The 22,081-nt window shown below is 40.9% G+C and overlaps 2 protein-coding genes across 2 annotated transcripts; both read left to right on the top strand.

Annotated features, from left to right (window-relative positions):
* Positions 1 to 6,184: 6,184 nt before the first annotated feature.
* LOC311060028 (uncharacterized protein) lies at positions 6,185 to 11,417 on the top strand (the record flags this gene model as incomplete). Its single annotated transcript, XM_084078152.1, has 6 exons — positions 6,185 to 6,252; positions 7,035 to 7,091; positions 8,358 to 8,432; positions 8,749 to 9,198; positions 9,931 to 10,383; positions 10,963 to 11,417. The coding sequence occupies exons 4-6, from the start codon at positions 8,751 to 8,753 to the stop codon at positions 11,415 to 11,417; spliced, it is 1,356 nt and encodes a 451-aa protein (XP_083934278.1). The 5' UTR covers positions 6,185 to 6,252; positions 7,035 to 7,091; positions 8,358 to 8,432; positions 8,749 to 8,750.
* Positions 11,418 to 12,401: 984 nt separating this feature from the next.
* Positions 12,402 to 21,667, top strand: LOC311060027 (uncharacterized protein). The gene is made up of 12 exons (XM_084078151.1): positions 12,402 to 12,432; positions 13,227 to 13,676; positions 14,689 to 15,531; positions 16,398 to 16,567; positions 16,673 to 16,728; positions 16,917 to 17,140; positions 17,785 to 18,041; positions 18,175 to 18,303; positions 18,957 to 19,155; positions 19,474 to 19,599; positions 19,722 to 20,073; positions 21,204 to 21,667. The coding sequence occupies exons 2-11, from the start codon at positions 13,229 to 13,231 to the stop codon at positions 20,036 to 20,038; spliced, it is 2,769 nt and encodes a 922-aa protein (XP_083934277.1). The 5' UTR covers positions 12,402 to 12,432; positions 13,227 to 13,228; the 3' UTR covers positions 20,039 to 20,073; positions 21,204 to 21,667.
* The last annotated feature ends 414 nt before the right edge of the window (positions 21,668 to 22,081 follow it).

Here is a 22,081-nt window from a genome sequence, read left to right as displayed (position 1 = left end):
CAATTTTGGCCAGTCAGGCCAGATGTTATAGCATCCCACCGTCCCACCGTTGTCACCCTAATTAAATATGGCCAATCAAGAGAAGAGGTGGTGTTAGAGTGGGATCGGGACTCGGCTGCTAAAGAGAACGTTGCTGAACCATATAACAGTCGCACAGAATTGGATAAAGAAACTGGAGTCATCATCATCAAAAATCTGACAAAAAAGGACACTGGAAGATATTTAATGTTTTTCAATTACAACCCACAAAGCATTCAAAAGATTGAGGTGATCAGTAAGTATTGTGTCCTGTGAAGGTTTTTATTATTTATTTATTTGTTTGTTTGTGAACCTGTACATTTTCTAAAATATCTGATGAGGAGGGTTTACAAATTGAATTATTATGGTTACGTTAAAGGACAACTTAGTTTTTTATGACAAGGGTTAATTTATTAGTTATATATATTGCTTACTACTGTTATATCGATTTTTAACTGGGGGCGGTATGGTATGGAATTGGTAAAAAAAGTGTTTTTTTACAATAAGCCGGCTATTTTTGTCTCCGCAAGCCCAAAGGCATGGGGGTCAGGGCAGAACCTCTGCCCCAAATGTTTCACATCGGCCTGTTACAGAGCCACCAGGAGGCCGATCTTTGCAAAACACTTTTCTTTTTTGTTACTCCTACAGATTTTGTCCAAACATCACACAAATCGGTGCGCATATTCTCTATAGTCATGTGATGCAGGCATTTTGTACAAAACGGGCCACTCCTGCAAACCTTGGAAGCCAATTTAGCCAATCAGGATGGAATGTAGAAAATCCGACAGATCTGTCTCGATCACATGACTATAGAGATAATGTGTACCAATTTGTATGATGTTTGGACAAAATTTGTAGGAGTAATATCAAACAATTTCTTTTGCAAAAATCGGCCTCCTGGTGGTGCTATAAAGTTGGGTTATGCCCTGGCCTCTGTGCCTTCGGCCTCGCAGAGACAAAGATTTGACGGCTTATTGTGTAAAATAAATCATTTTTTACCAGTTACCCAAATGCCCCCCCCCCCCCCCCAGTTAAAAATCACTATAACAATAGAAAGCAATAAATGAAAAAAACATGTAACACTCACCTTTTAATTATTATCATTACAAACTAATAAATGAACCCTTGTTGTAAAACAAGAAAGGACAAAGTCATAATATACCAGCTTGCGGCAGGCTTTTTTTGCCCCAATCTGCAGCACAAAATGTAAAAGTGGTCTTTAAAATGAAATGTCAGCCATTCCAATGCAACCGAAAGGACTCCACAGAGAGGTTCATCGGTTGGCTACCAATATAAAGTGTGTGTGTGTGTGTGTGTGTGTGTGTGTGTGTGTGTGTGTGTGTGTGTGTGTGTGTGTGTGTGTGTGTGTGTGTGTGTGTGTGTGTGTGTGTGTGTGTGTGTGTGTGTGTGTGTTAACGAAAAGTGCAGTAGAACCTTTACCAGACCATAGTGAAGTCTGTGGGTTTCAGATACCACATAGCCTTTATAAAAGTGAAGCTCACAACGTGTCTTTTAATTTCATGCAAATTTGCCCTTTCCACTACTGGCTTACATGAACAAAATACCCAAATGGGTCCATTTGGTTTCATTAATGTCTTTTCTAATTCAAGTATTCAATAAAAAATGAAAAAGAGCAGATCTACAAGCACACAAGGCGGCGACGCGTTGTGAGCTTGTAGATCTGCTATTTTCATGAAGCATGAAACACGCTGATTTTAGCGTCAGTGTTGATGCTAAAAGCATCATCAATCTTGGAATGGTTTGCATCATTTTAATCACAAGGCACGTACCTTTAAAATGGTATATAGATTGACAATGTAGGTGACACACACGCAAGTGTAAATGTGTTTGTTTGGGAAAAAAACGCTTGTTTCGGCGCTTGTTTTTCATTCACACACACACACACACACACACACACACACACACACACACACACACACACACACACACACACACACACACACACACACACACACACACACACACACACACACACACACACACACACACACACACACAGTGTTGCCATGTGTACTAATTGTAAGCGACCTCGTGTTCTGTAAAGTTGCTTGTAAATATTGGTAGTTGCTTTTTATTTGTTATTATTTTGTTGTGAGCTTGTAGATCGGCTACTTCCAAATAGTCTATTTTCAAATAGCCGATGCATATAGGTTTAAAGTGCTCATGTAGCCTAATAGTCACTTAAATATTTGGCTTGTTTTCATTGACCTGGTTGGTTATTTCTCTCTCATAAATCTGGCAACCGTGTCTTTGTTTAGACCAGCGAAGAAGAAAATGCGGAAGTGATGTTCGCGGACCCCCTGGGAGTAACATGGCGGCCCCCTTTGGCGGGTTGTTTTTGTGAGCTTGTAGATCTGCTATGTTTGCAACGCATCGCGAGGCGTTGTGAGCTTGTAGTAATCATTATCTAATATTCATATAATAATATAATGAGTCATCATACATTGTATTAAGTAATGTGATCACAGAGAGAGATATATAGGTAGATTAGATAGATAGATAGAATATTCATGTTATGCTGATGGATAGGTAGATAATGTGAATTTGTTTGTGCTGAAGTACTGTACAAATTTGAGGGGTTTTAACTGTACTGGAGTATGTGCAATTTTCTACTCCACTACATCTCAGAGGCATATTGTCCTTTAGTGAACTGTAGATGTGTATAATTATTACAAAGCCTGCATTAACCACTTTATCCCTATATACTTGTACACGTGTGGCTTTGCGAGTTGTTTTGAGCTTGTAGATCAGCTGTTTTCTAAAGATGTGTATATTGTGTGTATCAAGACGCCGACGCATTGAGAGCTTGTAGATCGGCTATTTTCAATTGATTGCAACCTTTATTGTGAAGGAACGACCGGAAGTGCTAAGCTATTCAATTCCGTGCGACTTAACACTCTGAGTTGCTACAAAAGACACCAAAATAACACTGTGCAACGGGCTAATTAGTTAGCATTGATGACATTGACCACACTAACGTGCATACAGGTTGTTGATAAGATGTTTAACGTAGCCGTTTGAGTGACGACAGCTGCGTTGTGTAACATTAACGTTAGCCGCATGCTAACTCTACCCGTGGCTTAACTACACACTGACGGCCCATTGTAGGCAGCTGTTGGCTTAAACCCAACTAACGGCAACACAGTATTGGACATAAGCATTCACATACATGCTTAGACAGTATTAGCAACAACCGGTAGTTTGTTTACATGGCGCGGGACGTCGCGGGTGGCAGCGCGCCGACATCGGCCCGGCGATGTTGGGGTAAAGGCCCCACTCCCAGGCGAGGCTTATGCTTGCGCTAGGCCGCGAATTCCGCGGGCCGCTGCCTCGTCTCCTTCGTGTCTTGTGACATTTGTAATGGACAGAAACCATAACATGGTTAATACATTTTATTGTGGGATGTACAATACATGAAAATTACGGGTGTAATAACGCGACTTGCGTCGAGAACTAATGGAGAGCGGACATGACCGCGTTTGGCTAAAAACTGTTAGTTAGTTGCTGTTACTATTAGCCAAAATCGGCTAGCGCTGGAAGGAATCCACTTCACATTAACACATTTATATCATATTTACATGCCGAGTTAAGCTCTGACATTTAAGTGATATGTAGCCTGATATTACCAGATTGCTATAGTGGGTTTAGAATATTTTAGAGTTTTTTTTTTCATTTGCTCATTGCTCATTTCAGCTCTTCTGGAAAATCAGCCAGCCCTAGAAGACTGTCTTCATGGGCAGTCAGAGGCGTGTCTAGTCCCATAGCTTGGGAGGACTAGGATAGGTAATGCTCTATATAAGATGACACCATTTCTATCTACTCACTGTCTCGGAGGTGTGGATAGCTCAGAAACCTGCCTACTGATGATATCATAGGTGGTAATATAAAAAAAGTGAATGTTTGTAAACAAACAGGTATTTCCAGGTAGAATGTCTATGGATGTTTTCACAATATAAAATTGAGACTCCGGAACATTAGCTGCAGTATGTCTAGTTTATCAACCTGTGGATATTTATAACAAAATTATATATTTCTAATAGTCAGTGAATATCAAGTGTCCTGTCCTGTCCTTCTAGAAATAAGGTTAATGAATAATACTGCGACGCTGCCATTGGTATACCCGGACATATTTTTTTTTTTGTGGTAGCCTGAGCTACAGAATAAAATAAAAAAAGACACATTGCTCTATCTTGCGCGCCACTTTACCCCTTATGCCTAAACTTTTTTTCCATTTTTGACTGTTTTGATTTTGAAAAAACATTTTCAAATAGTGAAAATAGCCGATATACATAGACATGTTGTGAGCTTGTACAATGGCTATTTGAACATTTTTTAAATGTTCTTCAAAATAGTAAAACAAAAAAAAATAGGCATAAAGGTTGTTACACACCGTGGCGATTTTTTCGTGTGAATAATGCGTTTTTTTTTTAAATCTTATAAAGTCAATGGCTCCGTACATGGAGCGAAAAAGCGAAAAAGCGAAGCGAAAAAGCGTCTTTTAATTATTCGGAACGAGTCCGAATTTTGCGTATATTCGCTATTTTCGCCGGTGTGTAAGGACCTTTAGGGGTAAGGCAAGATAGGGCCCACAGTCTCCATACATTACAGCATCTCACCCCAAGGTTAGGCAAGAACGTGAGCAAAATACATTCAATGACAGTGTCATATACCATCACAGTAAATTCTGATATAGCTACAGTGTCAACAGTATAAACAGTAGAATAAGCTTGGAATCCCCACCGATGATGTTATTGGCAGGTTTCTGAACTGTCCATAGCCCTCCAATTTTGTTTTGCTAATTTTGGTGCATGACACTTGCACTCAACCAAGTAAAAAAGAAATTGGCATGTAATCCCAGCATCTAGGCCAGTGTTTATCTCGGATGCAGAGGCACTAATGGGGCTATGTGAGGGAAAAGTGCAAACTAAAATCTATTTTACTGTATACTGTTAATGATAAAACATTGACAAATGTCATGTGAACGTCTGCTGATCTTGAAAGTAAACTTGACTGCCATTATTGAATATAAAGTAATGTAAGTCATTTGCCATTATATTGTTTTAATTATTGACATAAAAACTTTGTCAATAGTTTCTAAGCAAAATATTGCAGTCAGGTAAAGGAGGTACCTACTTAATTCAGAAATCAGGGAACGAACGGTACTGAAGCCAGAAAAGTTTGAGAAACACTGATCTAGGCTATTTTGTCCATTACTGATGGTGTTTCTTTGAATGTGATGTATTTTACCCTGCTGTATCTACAGTGCAACTGTACCTTAACTGCTGTGCTGCCTTTGGCATCTGAATTTCAACTGCAGGAACAATAAATGTCCTATCTTATCTTATCCTCCTGTTAAGGGATGTTTTCAATGAGTTTCTTAGTTGTCTTCACTCTTTTTCCTAACAGAGAATGTCCCAAAGCCATCAGTGGTTTACAGACCACCTTGTGCACCTCGTTCTACCACCTGCTCACTGGTCTGTGAAGGAAACATCACAGATTCAGGTCCGGTCACCTATCGCTGGAAGAAAGATGAAGGGGAATGGATGGAGTCTGGACAGAACTGGACTATTACCAACGATGAGGAAGGTAAAACGATTCTAAAAGTCTTCTGTGAAATGAAGAACCCAGTCAGTGTGGAGCAGAGTGATCCCAGTGACAACACATTTTATCTAAAAGGTATGTTTGTGTTTAGTTTGTTGTGTCTGTTATGCCATCACAATACATCCCCTTTACTGTTTTATTGGAAGAGAATGTACCATGCTGTGAAGATACATTTGTATTCCTATATCAGCTCTACAGTCTGTGGTCGATGCCTCGATTGATGTAAAGATATGATAGTCCATCGCTGCACTACTACAATACAAATCTATACTGTAGGCCTATGCACTTGATCGACACAACACTGAGGGAAAACAGTTTATACATTTGGACCTCAATCTTCCTAGCCGTGCCTTCCTAACGTGTTGGCCACACCTTTCGTGTTAGCAGGGCAAATTTCTTTCTCACACACACACACACACACACACACACACACACACACACACACACACACACACAGACACACACACACACACACACACACACACTTTAACCGACACTGTAATAACAAAGGCTTCTTTTTATTTTAAGGAAATACACCTCGGCATCGTAGTATAGGGATTATTGTTGCTCTCATCATCCTTATCGGTTTGGTCCTGGGTGTGAGATATCGTAGTAAGTATCTCTTCTGATTTTAAGTTACACATAACATACAACATGCTTGCAAAATTACTGCTCAGCAGCTGCATGCAATTTCACAAGCAAACGTTAAATGTTTTAACCCATTTAGACCTGAGGTCGATTTTAAAAATGACTTCTAAATCAGAAAATCTTACTTAGCAACATCTAAAATTACTCAGATGCTTTCCCGGCTTTAAAGGTATAACAATATATAGGCTTTCCCGGTCTTAATGGGTTAATCTTTACTTGTTTATAATGTGTTTAATTTTGTATATTATGGGACATACAGTAAATAATTCTAGAGCTGGTGTTGATTTACTAACCTGATGGTAATGATGTGAAACAAACTGATCTTTTCCTCTGTACTCAGCCACAAATACAAATGCATCTTCACCAAGGAATGAAAATTAAGTTACTAATGGGTTTTATTTGATAAAATGTGCACACAGAGCCCCAATTGAGCATTATAAGATATCTTCTGTGAAATAGCTGACTGTGTGTGTGTGTGTGTGTGTGTGTGTGTGTGTGTGTGTGTGTGTGTGTGTGTGTGTGTGTGTGTGTGTGTGTGTGTATTTGTCTGCGTTTTTTGTGTGTGTGTGTGTGTGTGTGTGTGTGTGTGCGCGTGCGCGTGCAGGTGTGTGTGCGTGTGTGTGTGTGTGTGTGCGTGTGTGCGTGCGTGCGGGCGTGCGGGCGTGCGGGTGTGTGTGCATCTGCAAATGTTGTATTGTATATCATTGTTAATTGTATGTTATCATTGTGTTTGATTTCCATAACAGATCATATAAATGCTGCGTTGCCTTCATGTGGGTCTGAGCTTGTGGAACTTCCTGAAGGTGAGTGAGTTGCCATGCACAAATACTGTATCCGATTCCTCCAATCCTCCAATCCTCCAATAACTAACCAAAGCTCTGTGCCTCTGTAGCTCTGTCTGTGCTGTGTGCAAAAAAATCGGCCAGTTCTCCTCAGTGGCTGGAGCAATTCATCTGCATTTGCACACAGCCATTGACCATTACCATGTGCATGGAACACCGAAGCCCGTTTTTCGCTTTCCCCAAATGCCAGCTGTTTATTAGCGTTTTTATGTAAAAGAATGTCGCCATGGTTACGGCTCCCCAGCTGTGGGATGGCCTTCCGACCAATGGGTTGAATGATCAAACTGCGCATGCGTCGAATCCATAGACCCACTGTGTTACACTGTTGCCGTCTGCCACAAGTACACACAGTGAACGCACTTAAGCGGCGACGGGACGTCCGGCCGCGCGTGTGTGTGTGTGTGTGTGTGTGTGTGTGTGTGTGTGTGTGTGTGTGTGTGTGTGTGTGTGTTCATTGGGTTCGCGACGCGTGCGGGTCCAGCCGTCTGTGTGTGTGACGGCTCGATATAATATTGTGGGGAACTGATCAAGGCCAAGACACAGCAGACAGGGTACAAACCCAATAAAGGGCGTTTATTCAACAGCCAGGCTCAGTGAGCATTGTTTATACTTTTTGTATAATAATAATGTTCAACACAAATTAATCGCGGGTTCGGGGCTTCCATGCATCATAACATCTGCATTTACATTCCTCTCCGTAGGTTGCCTATGAAGTAAAAGAAAGAGTTCTTTAGTTCTACATTTCACCAGCAATTAGCATTGTGAGGGAAATAGTGGAAAAGATCGCTTACCGCCTGTAGCACCCGTCTGTTCACCAGGAGGAGAGCCAGTGCTAGACAGAGGCAGAGTGGCTGCTTTTGAAGTTTGGTGCCACACCTGGCCGGTCATCGGAGGTGCGCACAGTTGGGGCTGATTCATGAGGGCGATTGGTTGGTTACGCCCCTCTATGACGCAGCCCAGGCTGCTGCGCTGTCTGTAGAGCCTCCATCTGTCTCTGTCCCACTGTCTTTCCAAGGTGTGGTGCTTACCTAACAGGCGGTTTCCCAGCGATACTCCACAATATATACACATATGTGTGTGTTAGTGTGTGTGTGTGTGTGTGTGTGTGTGTGTGTGTGTGTGTGTGTGTGTGTGTGTGTGTGTGTGTGTGTGTGTGTGTGTGTGTGTGGGTGGGTGGGTGGGTGGGTGTGGGTGCGTGCGTGCGTGCGTGTGCGTGTGTGTCATTAGTACCTCTACTAGGAGGAAGGGGGGAGGAGGAGGAAGAATCAACATCAGACAAGAACAACCATGATTCAACAAATGGTATGTCTGTTTCTCTTCTATAACTACTTGTCCTGTTTATGTTATTATTTTAACTACTATTTCTTATTCGTTTTCAATATTTCAAGCCAGAATTTTTCATTTTAGTTTTTTTCTCTGTATCCGTAATTTACACATTAACATTTTATTTATCCCTGGATTCTCCATGTAAAGCACACCCATTATGTAATATTGCTTAAGTAAACAACTTTAAAATCAGCTGTCACTTCTCGTTCAATATAATGAGAAAAGCATCTTATGGTTCAATCCATTGCATTTCAACCTATCTGTCCCCCCTTCTCTCATTTTTTTCATTCAGTCATGGATCTCATAGACCCCATCTTGGACCAAGCAACTTCACTCTACGTTCTCTGTAAGGAGGTCAAGGGCAACAAGAAACAGTGCCAGCGTTTGGTTAAGCGTGTGAAAGGGCTGGAGGAACTGGTGCTGAAAATCAAGCAAAAAGGAGCTGGTCAGAACTCTGCTGATGTGGAGAAGGACCTCTGTGATTTCAATGAAACACTGGAGTCTGCAAAAGATGTTGTCAAAAAATACATCTCTGATAGTTTCCACGAGCATGTGTTTAAAGACTACAACGACAACAGAGAGCTTAAGAGTTTGAACCTTGGTCTGAACAGTGCATTCAACAAGCTTTCCAAGGCTCTGCAGGTTGACAAAGATAATATACTATACAAGCTGTTCAACGAAGATTCTCAACAGGCAGAGGATGAAGCAGACAGGAAGGAGGATCATGAGGAGCTGAAGAGAAGTGAGAGGCGGGGTTTACTACTTTAACAATCCATGTGAAGATATAGTAGCAAAATCAGTCTATGATGAGTTTTTTTCAGCAGATATGTTATTGATTGTTTGATTAGTCACAAGAATAATTAACAATGATGTTTTTCTTTCTACACGTTGTATTTATTCCGTTTGGGAAATGACAACCTCTAGAAAGCATTAGCTTAAATTGGCTGGTTGTCTCAAGAGGGACTAGAAATTGTCTCTGTCAGATGTTTCCAAGGAAGGGAAGCTAGTTTGTTTTGAGAGCAAATTGCCACACAATATATTTTCATTTTTTGTATGTTTTATTTAGATTCTATTATCACAGTATTACACTCAAGGGTGTGCTTTACTGTCATTATTGGCACTTCACTGGTGCTGAGGGTACTTGGCACCAACACCTCATCACTGTTGTGCCAATAATGATGGTAAAACACACCCATTTATGTAATATTGCTTAAGTAAACCACTTTAAAATCAGCTGTCACTTCTCGTTCAATATAATGAGAAAAGTATGTTAATAATAATAATAATAATAATAACTTATTAAGCCATTTATATGGCGCCTTTCAGAAACCCAAGGACAAACAAAGAACAAACTAATTGCCAAGAGCCTGAGTAAACAAGTGTCTCTTCAGTGTGGACTTGATGTTATGGTTCAATGTATTGCATTTCAACTTATCTGTTCCCTTTTCTCCTTTCTGTCATTTTTTTCAATCAGTCATGGATCTCATAGACCACATCGTGCGCATAGCAACTTCACTCTACATTCTCTGTGAGGAGGTCAAGGGCAACAAGAAACAGTGCCAACGTTTGGCCCAGCGTGTGAAAGGAGGACTGGAGGAACTGGTGAAGACAATCAAGGAAAAAGGAGCTGGTCAGAAATCTGATGATGTGGAGGAGGACCTCCGTGATCTCAATGAAACACTGGAGTCTGCAAAAGATGTTGTCAAAAAATACATATCTGATAGTTTCCACGAGCATGTGTTTAAAGACTACAACGACAACAGTGAGTTTAGGAGTTTGAACAGTCGTCTCAATGGCGTATTCAACAAGCTTTCCAAGAACCTGCAGGTTTACCACGATCATAAACTATACAAGATGTTCAACGAAGATTCTCAACGGGCAAAGGACGAAGCAGACAGGAAGGAGGATCATGATGAGCTGAAAAGAAGTGAGAGGCGGGTTCTACTACTTTAACAATCCATGTGAACATATAGTAGCAAAATCAGTCTATGAAAAAAAGATGTATGTATGGGTATTTAATCAGTTTGGTAAATCACAATCTCTAAAAAAGCTAAACCAATAGTTCAAGTTGGCTGGTTGTCTCAACAGTGACTGGAAATGGTCTCTGTCAGACCCCATTTGCAGGGAAATTGAGATGCAAAAAGATGTTTTTCTTGTTTTGTTTTGAGAGAAAATTTCCCCACAATGTGATTACATTTTGAATATGTTTTATTTAGATGGTAAACCTTCTATAATCACAGTATTACACTCAAGGGTGTGCTTTACTGTCATTATTGGTACTTCACTGTCAATCACTGATGCTTAGGGCACTTGGCACAAACACCTCATCACTGTTGTGCCAATAATGATGGTAAAGCACACCCTTTCGTGTGATATTGCAAATAAATAACTTTAAGTCAGCTGTCACTTCTCATTCAATATAATGAAAAAAGAATGTTGTGGTTCAATATATTGTATATCAACCTATCTGTTCCCCTTTTTCCCTTCTCTCATTTGTTTCAATCAGTCATGGATCTCATAGACCCCATCTTGGTCAAAGCAACTTCACTCTCCCCTCTCTGTGAGGATGCCGTGCGCAACAAGGAACAGCGCCAGTGTCTGGTCGAGCATGTGAAAGTGCTGAAGGAACGCTTGGGGGCGATCAAGAAAAAAGGACCTGGTCAGAAATCTGCTGATGTGGAAAAGGCCCTCTGTGATATCAAAACCACACTGGAGTCAGATGAAGTTACTAACTTTGTTAAAACATACACCTCTGATGTCCTATGTACGAACTACGGGAATGAGTTTGACAGTTTGAACAAATGTCTCGGCAATGCATTAAATAAGCTGTCCAGTGCTCTGCCGGGTTACCAAAATCACAAGCTGTTCGGAGAAGCTTCTCAACAGGCAGAGGATGAAAGAGACAAGAAGGAGGATCATGAGGAGCTGAAGAGAAGTGAGAGATGGGTTCTACTACTTTAACATTCCATGTGAAGCAGTAGTAGCGAAATCTGTCTTTGATGAGTCTTATTTCAGCAGATATGTTAGCCAGAAGAATAATTAACAATGATGTTTTGTCTTTCTACGTGTTGTATTTATTCAGTTTGCGAAATGACAATCTCTAGAAATGAGATGCGAAATGACACTCTCTAGAAATCTCAATCTCAAGTTGGCTGGTTGTCTCAAGAGGGACTAGAAATTGTCTCTGTCAGACCCCATGGGTTTCCAGGGAAGGGAAGCTAGTTTGTTTTGAGAGCAAATTGCCACACAATATGAATCCATTTTTTATATGTTTTATTTAGATTCTATTATCACAGTATTAAACTCAATGGTATGCTTTACTGTTATTATTGGCACTTCACTGACGCTTAGGGTACTTGGCACAAACACCTCATCACTGTTGTACCAATAATGATGGTAAAGCACACCCATTTATGTAATATTGCTTAAGTAAACAACTTTAAAATCAGCTGTCACTTCTCGTTCAATATAATTAGAAAAGCATGTTAATAATAATAATAATAATAATAATAATAACATCTGGGTAATATCATCACACGACAAAACCAACATAAATATGGGACACACAGTAAATAAACATATAGAGCATGGTGTTGATTTACTAACCTGACGGTAACAATGTGAAACAAATTGATCTTTTCCTCTCTACTCAGCCACAAATACAGATGCATCTTCACCAAGGATTGAATATGAAGGTACTAATGGGTTTTATTTGATAAAATGTGCACACAGAGCTCCAATTGAGCAGTATAAGATACATTTTCCCATTTGTTCATAGAAGTAGCTGACTGTGTGTGTGTGTGTGTGTGTGTGTGTGTGTGTGTGTGTGTGTGTGTGTGTGTGTGTGTGTGTGTGTGTGTGTGTGTGTGTGTGTGTGTGTGTGTGTGTGTGTGTGTGTGTGTGCGCGCGCGCGTGTCATTAGTACTACTAAAGAAGTCTACTACATCAGACAAGAACAACCATGATTCAACAAATGGTATGTCTGTTTCTCTTCTGTTACTACATGTCCTGTTTATGTTATTATTTTAACTGCTAATTCTTATTTGTTTTCAACAGTTCAAGCCAGAATTTTTCATTTTAGTTTTTTAGAAATCTGTCTCCGTAATTTACACAATAACATTTTATTTATTTATTATCCCTGGATTCCTTGCGTCATGATCGACGCAACTCCCCAAATATCCCACACCCATTTCCACAAAATTAGATTTTTAATAAGTTACAAAACATTTGTATTTTTTGGTTTGTTTGTTTAGTTTTTTGTTACCAGCCTAAGGAGTGTAAATCAGTATTCTTGTTAACACCAACATGTTTACTTCATATATGTTTATATGTGTGTCGTTCATTAATGTTCTCTGTCCCTATCAAATAAACACATCAATTAATTCCAGATAACAACAACAACAATACACAAGATGCAGCCTTAAGTGCAGAATGTGTAATTCTGATACAGATGTGAGATGCAGTCATAGGTCTATGACTGGTAAAAATCCAGACAAAGACAGACATGAACAGCATGTATTAAATACATTCATGAGCCATTTTTGGGGAGCCAGGAGTCTAGGGAGCTCAATGTCAGAAAACCCGATAAACTGTAGAGGTCTATAGATGAACCAACTAAAATTAACTAATCAATTAATTGGACAACCTCTTGTGTAATATTGCTTTAGTAAACCATTAATCTTAAAGTAATTATTAAAAAGAAAGCCTGTTATGATGATTTCAATCTATCTGTCCCCCTTTTTTCTCCCCTCTCTCATGTTTTTCAATCAGTCATGGATCTCATAGACTCCATCATGCCCATAGCAACTTCACTCTACATTCTCTGTGAGAAGGTCAAGGGCAACAAGAAGCAGTGCCAGCATCTGGTCCAGCGTGTGAAAGGGCTGGAGGAACTGGTGGGGGAAATCAAGCAAAAAGGAACTGGTCAGAACTCTGCCGATGTGGAGGAGGCCCTCCGTGATCTCAAGGAAGCACTGGAGTCTGCAAAAGATGTTGTCAAAAAATACATCTATGATTGTTTCCACGAGCATGTGTTTAAAGACTACAACGACAGCAGTGAGTTTAGGAGTTTGAACGGCCGTCTGAACAGCGCATTCAACAAGCTTTCCAAGACTCTGCAGGTTGACCACGATCATATACTATACACGATGTTCAACGAAGATTCTCAACGGGCAGAGGATGAAGCAGACAGGAAGGAGGATCATGAGGAGCTGAAGAGAAGTGAGAGGCGGGGTCTACTACTTTAACAATCCATGTGAAGATATAATAACAAAATAGGTCTATGATTTTGTTTTTCTTTAGTCAGATATCTTAGTTAAAAGAAGATTGATTAACAATGGTATTTTGGGTTTCTATGGGTAGTATTTATTCAGTTTGGGAAATCACAATCTCTAGAAAGCATTAGCTCAAGTTGGCTGGTTGTCTCAACAGGGACTAGAAACAGTCTCTGTCAGACCCCTTGTATTTCCAAGGACATGGAGATAAAGCTAGGAATTTTTTATTTATTTTTTGAGAGCAAATTGCATTTTCAATATGTTTTACGTGGATCTGGGAACCCATCGTCAAATAAAAAGGTAAAACAGCGCCCTCTGCTGTTTTTCACTTTTCCATTTGACTCTGGGCGGAGGACCCATGCTCACTGGACGCTAGTGATGAGCGGGTCGACCCGTAACCCGCGGGACCCGCGGGACCCGCGGCGCGGGTGGGTCGAGTCAGAATTTCAGAGGCAATTATGCGGGCTGTGAAAAAACCCGACCCGCTCATCACTACTGGACGCTATTGTTAAATGAGTTTCGTTTTTTTTCCAGTGGGAAGCGAGCCGCACACATGTAAATCCCGCCCACTACATTTGATTGGGTAAAGCGCTTCGGCCTGCTTCCTGATCTCAAGGCACGCCCACTTGTAGCCAATGTGCATGGGTTGTCAAAACGGCTCCCGACAGATCCAAGCGCAGATATGGATCTGTTTAGATTACGTGATGGTAACCTTTTTATAATCACAGTTACACTTGAGGGTGTGCTTTACTGTCATTATTGGCAGTTCACTGATGCTTAGGGCACTTGGCACAAACACCTCATCACTGTTGTACCAATAATGATGGTAAAGTACAGCCTTTCGTGTAGTAAGCTGTCACTTCTCATTCAATATATTGAGAAAAGAATGTTGTGGTTCAATATATTGTATCTCAACCTATCTGTTCCCCTTTTTCCCTTCTCTCATGTTTTTCAATCAGTCATGGATCTCATAGACCCCATCTTGGACAAAGCAACTTCACTCTCCCCTCTCTGTAAGGATGCCATGCGCAACAAGGAATGGCGCCAGGGTCTGGTTGAGCGTGTGAAGGAGCTGGAGGAATGCTTGGGGACGATCAAGGAAAAAGGACCTGGTCAGAAATCTGCTGATGTGGAGGAGGCCCTCTGTGAACTCAAGACCACACTGGAGTCTGATGAAGTTGATGCGTTTGTTGACAAATACACCCCTGGTTGGGCACCGTGGGACTACGGGAATGACTTTGACAGTTTGAACAAATGTCTCTGCAATGCATTAAATAAGCTGTTCCGTGCTCTCATAGACCCCATCTTGTACGAAGCAACTCCACTTTCTCCCTTCTTTCATGACTTTCAATCAGTCATGGAGCTCATAGATGCCGTCTCATCCAGAGCAACGTCACTCTACTCTCTTTGTGAAAATGTCAAGGATAACAAGAAACATTGTCAGCGTCTGGCCCAGCGTGTGAAAGGACTGGAGGAACTGATATGGGCAATCACACAAAAAGGAGCTGATCAGATCTCTGACGATGTGGAGAAAACCCTTTGTGTTCTCAAGAACACACTGGAGTCTGCTGTAGAAGTTGTGAACAAATACACCTCTGATAGTTTCCACGAGCATGCGTTTAAAGACTACAATGAGAGTGAGTTGGAGAGTGTGAACGGCGGTCTCAACAGCGCATTCAAGGTGCTTTCCAAGGCTTTGCAGGTTGACCACAATCATAAACTATACAAGCTGTTCAACGAAGCATCTCAACAGGCAGAGGATGAAGCAGACAGGAAGGAGGACCATGAGGAGCTGAAGAGAAGTGAGGAGGGGGGTACTTGTCATCTTATGTGTATTAACCACTTGAGATTTCAGAGTCATATCGCCCCTTATTTCAGGAACATACTGTTTATGAACTTCAACAGCCTAAATTAATTAATTTAAATTCAGGATGTGCGATACGTTCACCTTCCTCCAGAGCCTCCTCGTCCACGGGGGTGCTTGAAGTGCTTGTCTCATCCATTAGTGGCCAGGAGTTTAAAATCCTAGTGCGACCTCTGACCACACGCACATTTTAATAATGTATTTATGTCCACATAAGAGATACAATACAAGGACATACATATTTACACGGTGCTGTAAAAAAAACTGTACAGTCAGCAAATCTTGGACAATTATCCAAACAGTGTATTTGTGATATTTGGCGGCTACCAATGATAGAAGAGGTTGCACAGAATTTTGCAAGCCGTTTAGCAGCTCTTTTGTTATCCCAAGTTGTTAGAAGCCTCTTACAACCAACCTATGTACATGTCCTAGGCTGCCAAAGATAAAGACAAGTAGTTTGCACCTATAATCTAGCTCTGTGATGGTATGGTCGAGCGGCTGGTATTTAGCACACACACGAACGCACACACGCACGACACAGCTCGGCCCTGGCCTCCCTAGGTTGGCAGAGGGAAGGTAGTGCCCAGGATTACATAGACAATTGGCACTGGGTGTTAAAAATAGGGTTACAAAATCGTGGGATAAAAATTAAATAAAAAATAAAAATAAAAAAACACACACACACACACACACACACACACACACACACACACACACACACACACACACGGTAATACAAACTAAAATGTTAACTATCTGTCCCAAACCCCATTCTCATATGTCTATATTATCCTTGCTTCCAAGAATCTAATTCTCAGGAATCCAGTCATTGTCCTGGGGCCTCTTTGAAACACAGAGGAGACCACAGACCCCTGCCTCGTTCCCACAGTGTTATTGACATCACCAGTAAGGAGAGAGAAAAGACTCATAGAGGATTCACTCGGTCTCTCAGCTCACCTCACTTGGTTTTACAGGTACGCTCTATTTACTTAGACCCCCCCCCCCCCTAAGATTACAATGTTGCAATATTTTTCACCACAGATCAACTAATCAATATCTTTATTGTTTTCTATTTTAAGCTCATTACAGAATTTGCACCAGAAATCTGTGAAGACGAGAAAGAGAAAAGATACCGGTATCAACCAGTTTTTCCCCCTAATGTTCATCTTAATGTAGATGAGAGCTTCAGCTTTATTATTATTATTATTACCCTCTTTCTTTCTTTCTTTCTTTCTTTCTTTCTTTCTTTTTTACAAAAAAATATATTTCTTTCTTACAATAAAATCCCTTAAAACTCCTTTTCAATTATTTCCTGTTCCGCAGGTTCAGATGCCACCAGGCTGGCCTGTTCCATTGCAAAGAGACAAGCTTGGTGTTTGGGATGGAGGGGGAGGGAGAGGTGCTCTATAAGACAATTCACTGGTACCCAGACTTTCTACCTCACACAGGAAAGAGGCCTGCTGGGCCGCTCTATCAGATTACCTGTGTGAGAGGCGCTGCCTATCAACTGCACCTCCCTCACTGTGAAATCTTACATATACTCTCAAGTAAGTCATATATTTTTGTCAGAGAACGTAAGGGCTACAGTTAAACTTTGTAGAGGATCACAGTTCACAGTTGCTGCTGATTGGCTCAGCAGCAGATTTGAACAGGAAACACATGGAGGTGTCATATGGGTTTTCTGTTCAAATCTGCTGCTGAGCCAATCAAATTAAGCTATTGGAAACTGAGCTGGAACAAGAAATGTGAATGCCACCTTCTGGAAAAGGGATCTATAAAGTTATGCACAGGGGCGTCGTTACGCGGGGGCTTCGTTGGCTATAGCCACCAATGTTTTATCCAAAGCCACCAATTTTTTTATTTATTTTTTGAATTATATATCTATAACCCTAACCTAACCCTACCCCTAACCCTAAAACCGAAATAAAGTACCAAAAACTGGGGGAAAAAAGTACCCAAAGTACCCAAATCCGCCCAGAAACCGCTTTGCGCGTGCGCATGCGCAGGGGACATTGCCCATTGTGCCGTGTCCATTGCCTGGGGGGCTAAGCCCCCACCCTAGTAGAGACCTAGCACCGCGTCTGGTTATGCACAGAGTTTATTGGCAGTCTAACACAAGCCCTGGTTAATGGTTGCTAATCCAAAGAAATGCTTTTTATTTGTTCTCTCCCCCCCCCCCCCCCCCCCATAGAGTACAGGCAGCAGTTATTTCATGTCGCTCACATAACCAAAAAGGGACGTGTGACATTCATACGGCCCAACATGATAACAGAGACGCACGTTGTAATCAACATCATGGGGTTCTGTGAATGTGGTCTGGTCAAGGACAAGGATGCTCCCATCAACCCTGTTAGAGCTCTGGTGTTTCCGCTGTACCAGTATGACCCTGATGATGAGGAATCCACTATTAATGTGTTGATGCTGACGGATCAAGTTGCCATCAAGCAGGTGAGCTGTTCTGAACATTTAATTAAAAAAACAACAACTACTAATTTTGTGGAATATAAACATAAAAACAAATGAACATTAATAAATGTGAATGTCCCCATACCCTAAATGTGATCCACCTTCTCTACTGTAGGTTATAGCTGACAGGGAGTTGCTGTATCGCGTTAAAGAAACTTTAATCAACGTGAATCCGGAGTGTAAACTGATCCCTGAACAGAACTACTGCCTGACTGTTCATCCAGAATATGAATTGCAACCTAAGGTAAAATAAATTACTGTATTATTTATGTTGAAGATAAAGTTACGTAGCAGCCGACCATGTAAAATCTTCCAATAATGTAACTTGGCATTGATTTTGGGGCCGATCTTCCTGTAGGACTCCTTTACTATTTCCAGTAGTTCTTTTCCTTTCCCTACTGTGTCAGCGACTAGAGCAATGTCATCTACGTAGTCGAGGTCGGTAATCATGATGGGATGTACTCGCTTAGTCTTCCTCGGGACCAGCGCGACCCCAGTCCCTCCTCCCTGTTACCGATTGCGAACCTCAGGCCATGGTCCATCGCTAAGATAAACAGGAAGGGGGCTAGGGTATCACTTTTACTTATTATCCACTTATAATATAGCATACATGATGTCAGCGGGGCACGATGATAGAGACTTTTCTGTTATCACCATACTGCGATGTCAATATCATTAAATGCTTACTCTTTTCTGAAAGAAAAAGCAAAAAAAGCAAGTCATTGTTGTGCTTCAAGACAAAACAGTAGCTCTACTGATGTTTTCTGCAGTTCTCAATTCTGAGAGAAATACAGAATATACAGACAGAGCTTAGCTGCTGGGGCCCCTGTAGAATATAATAGTTGTTATTTATTTAATATGTTAATAAAAACATGTATGTCTATTTGTTTGACACAGGAAGCGGAATTCTATGAGGATCACAACAACTGTTGTGCCCCCAAATTTGTGGTGACGTTCACAGACAAATGTAAATTCCTGGAAATGAGGCTGACTGAAGTGAAAGGTTCAGGAAACAGACAGTCCCAGAACCCTGAACTTGTGTGGGAACGCCGGGTTAAAATACCAAATGGCCCATGGAACAATATACCTCATTCTGGTGAGAATACGGTGGATGACCAATGAATTGAAAATAATGCATTTGTTTATGATAGAATTTTGATTATTGATTGGTCCAGCGGTGCCAGAGATTAACCGTTCACAGACACACAAACAGACGGGCGAAAACAATAATCTCCGGCCTGGCAGAGATAATAATCTGATTAATACCCAATGACATTATTAAACTGAATTATCAGAATTATCTATTATATCATTCATTCAGCTACTACTTTAATAACTATAATTATTTCATATAGTTTAATATTCAACTTACTAGAACATACTGCAATAAGGCATTCACTTCTGTCATCCACAGGACCATCTGAGCAAAAGAGAATGAACAGCAGCCACAGCAGCCTTTCTGTTGAAATGAACAGCAGCCTGTCTGTTGAAATGAACAGCAGCCTTTCTGTTGAAATGAACAGCAGCCTTTCTGTTGAAGGTACCCATTCTCTTCACAGTTCCTACAGTATCTTTTCATTTAAATGTATTGATTTATTTCCTTCAGCTTCAACCAATCTTAAGACATGTATTACAGTATGCTATCTTTTGATTTGCATAAAGAAATAGAGCAGTTCTTTAAGAAGAAGCGGGCGGATTTAGTCGGTAAAGTCAAGAACGTGGGGCCCATCCTTGATGATCTGCGTGCTATGGGGTTCCATCCAGAAAAGGCCTCCGTCTGCGCTACGAAGACACCGCAAGAATGCATGAGGATGGTCCTTGACTGTATGACCAGCACTGCATTAAAAGAGGCAATGTTCAACGCCCTGCGCAAGCATGAGAAGCACCTCATGATGGATTTACTGGGAGAAAACCACACGAGGAATTCTGGGAAATCTCATCGTCACTGGTGGAAGAAGTACTCACATGTTTTTACTTGAGTAAAAGTATCAATACTGCAATGTAGAAATACAAGGTAAAGTCGGTAATTCAAAATGTATTTGATTAAAAGTACAAAAGTATTGGCATCAAAATGTACTTAAATTACCAAAAGTAAAAGTACTCATTATACAAAATGTTCTATTTCAAATGTATAAAAGATCTTTTGAAAATAACAGATCTGCAAGCTCACAAACAATGCATCGCAACGCATTGTGAGCTTGTAGATCGGCTATTTTCAAATGGCTGAAATGTATATATAGTCCAGGCATTTTATGCAAAAATTAGGGTCAACCTCACACTAGTTGTAACAAAACCAAACTCAGCTGATTTTGTATCCTTAATATGTCCTGAATGACAGTAAAAACGTTTCAATGAATTGTATGAAGGGAAAGTTTTGAAAATGGCCTAAGTATGACCCTACCAAAAACGCTTTTTAGACCTTTTAGTCTAGGCAGAATTTCAGAATATGTGCTTTAAGGGCACGGTCACACCAAACTATGGCTGCCGGCTAATTAACTCAGGTTGTGTGCGGCCAGCTCATTCTAAAAAACTAAGTAGCTTGCAGCACATTATCTCCCAATAACCAGTGACGCACCTGTCACTCACTTTCAGGACCCTCCCCGTAGCCCGCAGTTGCTCAATCCGGTCCGCCTTCAACTCACCCGATTGGACAGAGGGTGGAAAGCAGCATCTGTCTCGAGCATTTATCTGCTTCAAGTAGACATGGCGTATAGAACGCATAAACGCAAGGTGTGCGCGACACACAGAAAGATGAGCAGGACCATCAAACCACGCCATTCCCATTGAAAAGCATTGGCAGAATCCACCCTCATAAGTAGAATTAAAGTGCGGTGTGACCGTGCCCTAAGTGCTGAAGGCAAATATTGTTAATTTAGGGCATGCAGGTTTTTTAGGGGTATTAAGGGGTGCTGAATCCAAATCTGCTGTATGCCCATTTAAAAATGGCTGCTAATGCCTCAAAATGTACTATTTAAAGATGGCGGCCACCACTATACTGAACTATATTAAAAACATATGTTTCTGACTAAACAAGTGTTGAAAGTCATGTTAATTAATCAGAGCATCAATGAATAGCTAATTAATTAGAAAATGAATTACTAAAACATCTAAACTATCTGTCTTAATTGTATGGCTCTCTTACAGGACGGGACTCCTCGCAAGAGGAGTTTTGAAGCGGTCGGCCCCAGAAGGGTCAAACTAGCAACAGGTCCTGCCATTCTACTCCCGTTTTGTGTTATGAAGTGTGACAAAATATAATGTATAGTGTAAGCCGTTTGTATGCAGGTGTCACTGAAACTTACCCCAGACACTCTCCTGGTCCTTTGAAGAAAATCATAAATACGTCCTTGTTTAATCTACACTGTACAATGTACGTGCCTGTGACAGGAGGTCCCAGCTGTCCAAGCAAGAGAAGACCCACACCCAACAAGAACCTTTGTGCATTTTTAGTTGAAGAATCATTTGGACAGTCACAGAGCGACAGATGAAAAGACAGAGTCAATGAGATTATTCTACTGTGTTAACATATCGATATTGTGCAAGGACTGATGGATGCAGGTTTTGGAGACAGCAGTAGTGAGCTCAGTGGTGTGCTGGCTGCTTTAAACCCAGAGTATAGGGCAAAGGCAACTACATTATATGGATCTTCAGAGATTAGCTGGCATTCCACTCTACTACTGTGAAAGGGATGACTGGTAACAAGATCTCCTTAATACTATGGACTGCAGAGTGCGTGTGGGAGATAACAGAGCTTGTCCTGCACCCACTTTATAGTTGGCCAACAGTTCAGTTCAACTGATTTCCTTAGTCAAAACTTGGGAAAAGACTTTAAAAGGCGCTGATACACCATTTGACTAAAACATTATGCCATTACCTTAACTGTCATGACATCTACAGGTAATTGCATGTAATTGCTTGTATATCAATTGTAATGCTAGGTAAAACATGGATTTAAAAATTACACATTCAAAAAGTGCAGCAGGTGTCAAAGGGTTATACTGTAGTGCTGGACCTATAGTCTC

Source organism: Gymnoscopelus microlampas (assembly GCF_963454915.1).
Source record: "Gymnoscopelus microlampas genome assembly, chromosome: 14".
NCBI classification, from domain to species: Eukaryota; Metazoa; Chordata; class Actinopteri; order Myctophiformes; family Myctophidae; genus Gymnoscopelus; species Gymnoscopelus microlampas.
Note: the sequence above shows the minus strand (reverse complement) of the source record. Positions and strands in the feature narration are given on the sequence as shown.

Excerpts from the sequence above, each read along its gene's own strand:
- LOC311060027 (XM_084078151.1), top strand. The coding sequence starts at position 13,229 with ATGGATCTCATAGACTCCATCATGCCCATAGCAACTTCACTCTACATT. Across the intron at positions 13,677-14,688 it reads TCATGAGGAGCTGAAGAGAA|TCATGGATCTCATAGACCCC; the intron begins GTGAGAGGCGGG and ends TTTTTCAATCAG. Across the intron at positions 16,729-16,916 it reads GAGAAAGAGAAAAGATACCG|GTTCAGATGCCACCAGGCTG; the intron begins GTATCAACCAGT and ends CCTGTTCCGCAG.